This window comes from Pteropus vampyrus, unplaced genomic scaffold (genome assembly GCF_000151845.1).
Source record: "Pteropus vampyrus isolate Shadow unplaced genomic scaffold, Pvam_2.0 Scaffold186, whole genome shotgun sequence".
Lineage (NCBI taxonomy): Eukaryota > Metazoa > Chordata > Mammalia > Chiroptera > Pteropodidae > Pteropus > Pteropus vampyrus.
The window spans coordinates 1,359,139-1,367,227 of NW_011888967.1; the positions used below are offsets into that span (position 1 = coordinate 1,359,139).

The window sequence follows — 8,089 nt, forward strand, 5'->3', positions numbered from 1 at the left end:
TGGAGTATGGCCTGTAGGATACATAGTTCTAGATAATCTTTCTAAATATAAGAGATATATCTGGACTTTTCAACACTATAGCACCTTAACAATATATATTTTGACAACATAACATGTAATTATATTAAAATATTGGGATTAATTTTCTTAAATTTCAGTAAGAGGACCATATCTGCTTTACCTTAATTTTTTTTTTTTTTTAATCATACACACAGTTTATATTTTAAAATTGATTCCCTTCTCTGGGTCAGGGGCTAGACACTTAAAGCCACATTTGTGATAAAGCTAACAAATGTGTGGACCCCCATGGCAAACATTTACCTCTTGGTTTTATTTATTATTTTTTTTGCCTCCTCTCTTTTTCTCTTTTGCCATAATTTCATGACTCGTTTTCTTCTGTCGTCTATTATGCAATTTTAAGATATCTCAAATCTTTTTTAGAACCGTACAAGGTATAAATAAATTTCAAAGATAAAAAGATTTGGTGTGGTTCACACAATTCATTAACACAATGTATCAGCAACTTCATACACAGCTTTAGTCCTCAGTTTTTCTGGTGTCATGTGGATGCATGCTAAAATATGTAAGATCCACAATTACACTGAATTTATAATTAAATGAGGCAAGTGTATAAATGATAGCACTTGCTTTTGTTCTTCAAGGCTTAAATGATGCAAGACCAGGGAACCTAGGTGAAAAGTCTTATAATATTGTCAACATCACACGTTAGGAGAAGAACCATCAATGGGTCCAACAAAAATGCATGAATGTTCAGATTAAGTGTGCTGAATGATAAGAAGTAGTCAGATAAGAAGGTGTGTGCAGCTTTAATTATCAACTGAAGAAGCTGTTTCTGGTTGCCGCGTGGATTGGGCATAGGGTTGGGGTACAAAGATAGGAACTGATTTTCTTGAGAGAATGGAAGGAAAGACATCCTCAGAGCTTTCAACATAACAGCTGGCATGCACTACGGCCACTGTTCAACGACAGAACTAGCCCCATAGTTCCCTCTACTGGTGTTAATGCTCTTCCCAAGTCCCTTGTGATGGGGACCATCCTACTTTCCCTCCTTGTGAAGCTACCAAAGTAACATGATAGCCTTCTAACTGTAATATGAAATTTTAATTTTAAATTTCTTGAGTATTTTTTAAAGCAAACACATAGAGCACTTACCATGTGTCAGGCACTATTCTAAGAACCTCACAAATATTAACTTGGTTAAATATCCTAACAATCCTATGAAATAGGTACTATCCTTATCTCTGTTTTTTACAGATGGGGAAGATGAGTCGCAGAACTTTCCAAAGGTTACACAGCTATTCCATATGGTCCCCAGAACAGTACCGTGGATTGGCAGAAGTAAGGGAACACACATATGCATTAAACTCAAATTTAGTAAAGTAAAACATAAAAAGTAAAAAGACGGAGAGTCATGAGAGTGCACCAGACTAGAGTTTTGGGAATTTGGCCTCAAGTTCTCTCTTTGCTAGTGTCTCGCTGTGTAGGCAAGGTGGTCCCACACTCACTGGGCTATGATAGAACTAAAGAAATCTCTACAGTCCATCCTAACCTTAACTGCCTATGTTTTATACTTAAAATCTGCCCCTAAGAAATGGATGCTTCAACAGATGACCGAACATAATACACCAATACTCACAAGCAGGATACTTACAACAACTCTGGTGTATACTTCTTCAGCAAAGTCGATGCTCTGGAATCTGTGTTCTATAGGAAATGTGTACTTGCTCAGCCACTCCAGAAGTGGCAGATCTACATTACTCCCAGCAAAGAAATACTGAGGGGCATGGATGTGTGTGTCAATCAGCCCGGGCATGAAGAACTCACTGGAAATTAAGATGAGAGAAAAAGAATTTAATAGCATTTTTAGTCATTTTTCATATCTTTAAATCACGTTTTCTCTCAACAGCCATTTAATTGTTCACCCCACATAGGTTTAGAGCTGATGCAATCAGATGACTAAATTCTCCTATTATTTAGAGATCAAGAAATAAAAATGAAGCTCTGCTAAGAGAGATATAGCTCCTAAGTTGGAATGGCTGGTGTGAAGTTAACCACAGATGATAAAGGGAGGAAAAAGCACAGCATTGGGCAGGAGCAAAGCAGTCATAGTACAAGAAGGAAGTAAAGCTATGTTTTTATTCTTTGACTTTATTCTCACAATTGGGGGTTGTAAGACAGAGGAAAAAGATGAGAGAGGAGGATTTCAAATCTTCTAGAGCTGTGCTGATGAATTACACGCAGGTCACTAAGGATGACTGTAGATGAGAAATAGAGTGGTGGCAATTTTAGACACAGTGATCATTTGACCTTGGCAGACTGCAAGAAATCTAGTGCTTTCCCATGTGATGTAGGGACTGAGTTCTGAAACAGAAGCAGCAAGAGAAAACTTAGGCTGGTTAGGGACAGACAATCTCAAGAGATAAGAGTATCAGTGGGTGAGTGGCGTAAATGATTTAGTGAAGATATCGTTGCAGTGCTATATCACTCCAACTGTTGCCCTGATCCGTGGATTAAATTTTACCTTTCTATGAACTCTTATAATGGGAAGTACTAGAAATTTGTTTTCAAGATTTTTCAGAGGCATGACCCACAGAATTGAGGCACCCAAACAGATATTCGTTTAAAGATAGAGGCACCACCACCATCACATCCGTTATTTACCTAAGAAACTTGAACTCAAAACTTGACATAACAAAGAATCCCTTATACTTTCCATTCAAATGTATACCACCTCAGTGGAAGACAAATAATGACATGAGCGTCTCGAAATGCTTTATTTTTAAAAAATGAGGAATAGAAATGGTAATGATGATAATGATGACAGTGACAGCAAGTAATACTTACTGAAGATGTACATGTATGGGGCACTGGGCATAGCACTCTACCTGCATCATCTTATTTGTTTATTATAGGGGTTTAGTGTATACATTCTCGACTCAGACTGCCTGATTTTACATTCAGACCCCACCATAAACCAGCAGTGGGATATTCAACATGTTATTTAACCTTTCTGTGGCTCAGTTTCCCCTGATGTAAAATGAAGGTAGTAGTAGCACCACAGGGCTGTTGTGAGGATGGAGTCAGCATGCATAAAAACAGCACTGAGATGACGGAAAGCACTTTAAAAATAGTAGTTGTGATGATGATATAATGCTCACAACAAACTTATAAAGTAGTGTGGTTATCCTCATTTACGTAAGGGTGAAACCAAAGCTCAGGAAATTTAAATAGCTTGAAAAAAGTAATCATTCAACTAGTCATCTCTGGAGCCTAGATTTAAACCCAGGCACTTTGTCTGTAGACTCAGCACTCTTGGTCACTACTCTCCACGTGACAGACCTTTTAATTCACGACAGACCTTTTAATTCACTCCAAAAATGGTGAGCAGTGACAGCCTACAGGCATGGCTAAGAGGCATTGTTAGGTGGGACTACACTGTAGGGAGCATGCAGAGAAGGAGGATGAAATACGGATTCCTCTTAACTATGAGTCACTGACCTCTCCAGGATACTTTAGTCCTTAGGTCTTTTATTATCTCTACCATCATAATATAGAATGGTAGTGTGACTTCTTCATGTAGGTGAATTGTTCAATTAAATAATATTTCCCAAGTATCTAATGTGTTTAAGAAACTTGGCTAAGGCTTCTAAACCCAAAGAGAAATGGACATCTTTTTGTACTCAAAAAGATTATAATCTAGTCGAGGAGATTAGGAGTGAGGGCATCTGCATGTGTGGTATGGGAGAGAGAGAAAGAGAGACAGAGAGGAGGTGGGAAGAAAGAGAAAAGTAGATTTGGTTAAAATAGAAAGGGTTTTAGAGAGCAATTTCACATGTAGAAATTTACACAAGTGAAACAGAACATGTTTACAAAAAATATTGTACAAGCATGTTTATAGCAGTTTTATTCATACTAGCCTTAAATCGGAAACAACCCAAATACCACAGGAAAATGGATTAATAAACTGTGGTATATTGACATAATCGAATACTATTCAGCAATGAAAAAGGATGGTCTACTGCTATATACAACAATACAGATGCATCTCAAAAACATAATGAATGGAAAAATCCAGACATAAAAGAGTACATATTGAGTTATTCACTTATCTGACATTCAGAAACAGGCAGAAGTAATCTATGTGATAGAAATTAAACAGTGATTCCTTATGAGGGGCTATAGAGTGACTAGGGGGTACAAGAGAACCTTCTAAGATGAAAGGAATATTTTATATCTTGATTGGTATATTGGTAACATAGGTATATATTTGTCAAAATTTATGAAATTATGTACCTAAGATCTATGCATTTTACTACATAAAGATGTTTTCTTAAAAAGAACAAAGTTTTTTTAGAAAGAGTTTTAAATACTCAGTTTAGTGAATTAATATGTATCTGTTATTCTGTAGCCAAGAGGAAGGGAATCATGAGAACATTGGTTTCTTTTTATTTTTTATTTTTTGGCAGAACCGTGACAAATTAAACCTCGGGTTTAAATATCTGGTGGTGGCGGACATGTGGTGGGAAGATTCCTTCAATCTCTCAAGTGTGAGATTTCTGAATAAAGATTACAGTAATAGAAACAGAAATGAAATGGATAAATACAAGAGAAAGAACTTGATCTTTTATTAGCACTAGGAAGTAAAGGAGAGGAATGAGTCGAAGAGAGTAAGTTCTTGAGCATGTGGGGCTGAACATATGAAATAAAGTCAGAGAATTTAGGAGAAAAGTCTACTTTGTGGGAAGGGTGATGCCACATTAAGCTTAGAGTGAAAGTACAACCTTCCGATCTCTAAAAAATAATCAGAAATGTGGGATAAGAGGTAACAGAAGAGTTAAAGATGAGATTCAGACTTGAGAGTCTCCCCCTTATAGGTGACGCTAGGAGTTGGTGGTGCCAGAGATTTCTGTAGAAAAAAAAGAACAAAACTAAACCTCGAGCAGTCCCCTCCATTTAAGGAGTCATATTGAGGAAGAGAAAGTCATGCCTGACCTAGGCAGAGTCATTGTCAGGAAGATGGAGGGAGACCCAGGATAAAGAGATATCAAGGACAGCAGTGAAGAGAAGGAGTACAAGACAGTGTCTAGTGTCAAAATCTATAATCTAGCCACTCGGGAATGACCCTGAGAATTCTCATTTCTAAGCAATAACTAGGGAGACACCAATTTCGCATGGATTCAGTCCTTCATTATGTAAGTACTTACTGAGTCTCTAGTATTGTTTATTTACTATCTTAGGTGCTGAGGAGAGAGCCATGAACATGAAATACAGGTGTTGGAGAAAGTACTGGACAGATAGAGAGCTCCCTTAAAAAATATCTGGTAGTGAAAGTTAGAACAGTAATGCAAGGGGAGAATGAAAGTCATGCTTTGTTTTCCATGTAGGAGAAACTCAAGCATGTTCTGAAGCTAGCAGAGATAAAAGATGTAAAGGAGATAATTCAGGGTGCAAAGTCTTCAGAAGCAATGGAACATTAGGGATTTATTGCATCAGAAATGTGATGCTCAGTATGGTGATTACCAGAGGGCAAGACAGGGAGGAGGAAGGTAGAATAGGGGATCAAATACATGGTGACAGGAGGAGGTTTGACTTTGGGTGGTGAACACACAATGCAATATAAGATGTAGTATGGAACTGTATACTTGAAAACTACGTAATTTTATTAACCAACGTCACCCTAATAAATTAAAAAATAAAATAAATGCTTTTAATTAAAAATAAGTAAATAAATAATAAAATAAAATTCAAGTCGATCTTACAAAAAAAAAAAGAAATGTGACTTTCATCCTTTTTAGGAAACAGGAAGCGTTGTGCAATGCTTAGTAATAGAAACAGTCACATAATCAAGGATTATGTGACAGTCACATAGTCCAGGATTTATTACAAGTATCAGTAGGTGCTAGAGTGTGAGCTGTTGGAGCTGCACATGAGATGAGAAGTCACTGAGCCCAACTACTCATTCTACAGGGAGAGCAAAACGAAGCTCAGGAATGCCAAGCTCATTTTCAGATGTGCCATTTGTTAATGATCCAGCCAGCATTAGAACTCAGTGCTCCACTGAAGACTTCACTTACAGCTAAATCGTAGCCATCAGAAGTCAAGCTGCAGGCAAAGTAGAGATGGGGTTTAGAAGCTGGAGCAGAAACGGTGAAAAAGGTCTCTTTTTGCTTTCTTTCCCTTTTCTTCTTTTCACTTTACTTAATCATTGTCATAATTCCTTTAGAAAATCTCAACTTCCCCCAGATAAAAACCATAGACTTCATATTCTAAACCTGCAGTGACGGCCAGGCTATATCAGAACCTGAGGAAAAGAGCACATAAGTATACATGTGCCCCTATGTATACTTATCAAACATTCATCCTTCTTCTAACCAAGTGGAAAACATACATTTATTAATAAAAGCCCTACAGTCAGAACATATGACTATCTATAAAGGCATCAGTTAACCAATCTGCTTATACACCAGTGTCACCCCTCATCAACCTGCCCTGCAGGAGATGCAATGGTCCCCCAGGCCTGGGAGCCCCAAGCTGTTTGAAAACAACTGTTTTGTTGCACAAAAATGCAAGAGTGTGAAACAAACAATAATGTCTTGTCTTTATTTAAAATTTTGGCCTGTTGTTTCATTGTGGATTTTTTGCATTAATTTTAATTTTTAAAAATACTGCATTAAACTATTATTTATCTTGATTACTGAGTTTTTTGTCCTCCCACCACCTCTAAATTCTGTGCCTGAGGTAAATGCCTCACTCACTTCGTCCTAATCCTCACCCTGCCAGCCTCTCCGTGCTGAAAAAATAAATGATGGCAGCCTCTAGTACTCAAAGATTCTGTCCTTCAGTCCCTTGTTCACTGTTTACCAAGTCCTTCCTACCTCACACCTTAAAACATTAAAAAAAAGGCTGTCTCTCAAGGCAGGTTTCTTATCATTTGAGATTGGATAATGGCATCCAGCAAAAGAGAAGAAGTTGGCTATGACTTACTGGTGGCTCAGTTCTCTTATTTCACATGGCTTGAAGCACCATTCTTTGGCCAGCTTTTCTTGTTGAGATGCTTCTTCTAAAAACACTATCTTTGAAAGAAAGAAAAGAATCACAAATTAACGAACCATAGTCATTTGTTGTTATTAAATATCTAAACCTTTTTAAAAGAGACTATACTGTAGCTGAGTTAATTTTTAAAGGTATTTGATACCAAATGGGATCAAGTTTAGAGGCAAAATGGCAGAGGTTTGCCTTTGGGTGCCCAATGAAGTAAACTGCACGATATTTCTCCTTTTCTGCCATTCTATAGATATAAGCAAGACTTCAAAAATTCTAATTTGAAGACACAGGGTATTGAAAATGACTAATTGATATTTATCTCTTCCCCACCCCTGAAAACGATTAAAAGAAACAATTGTTTATAGAAAGTACACCTCACTGCAGATGACTGCAAGATTTTTGTTAGGCTGTTACGGAAAACTCAAGTCCAGAATACTGTAGTGGTACCATATCATGGGGCAATTTATTAACACTGAATATGACTGCCCGTAATTGCCAGACAATTGAGTCTTAACATGAAATATGTTGGTGTTTTAATGCTAAATGTCTGCTATATTCTTCTACTGCAGTGTATGAGACACGAACAGAGAGATTTCTCGCTTTAGACCTGTGAGGTCTGAAGCCCAAGGGCCCCAGCTGGGAAACCTCGGGTGGGTCTCTTAATCCCTCTTGGTCTGCTTTCTCCATCTGCAAATGTGAGGTAACACCAGTACCCACTTCACAAGGTGTAAATACCATCTGATTAAAGAAGTTAGCACATCCTCAGAAAGTGTTAAATGCTAGATACATTATATCTATTGTTGATAATTTTTTAAGTACAATGTGATTGCTTATTCTATAAAAATAGATTGCAAGGCAAGAAAGGACAAGAAAGAATGAAATACATATTCAGAAAATACTGTTTCATTTTTAAATGTAATATTGCGAGGAAAAAAATGTTTCATGGAATATGAAATACTGAAAAATCCTGGTAGATAAAATGTATTTAATTAATTAGAAGCAAGGCAATATATTGCAGAAAAAA

General features: G+C 37.1%; 1 protein-coding gene across 2 annotated transcripts in view; it reads right to left on the minus strand.

The window, feature by feature from the left end:
* The window catches only part of GDA (guanine deaminase), a 76,950-nt gene that overhangs the window by 33,509 nt on the left and 35,352 nt on the right, over nt 1-8,089 (minus strand). For both annotated transcript variants that reach the window (XM_011371264.2, XM_023537354.1), the window contains exons 2-3: nt 7,006-7,094; nt 1,673-1,844 (exon numbers count right to left, since the gene is read on the minus strand). In XM_011371264.2, the coding sequence (XP_011369566.1) occupies nt 1,673-1,844; nt 7,006-7,094 (261 nt within the window). The remainder of the gene's footprint in view (nt 1-1,672; nt 1,845-7,005; nt 7,095-8,089) is intronic.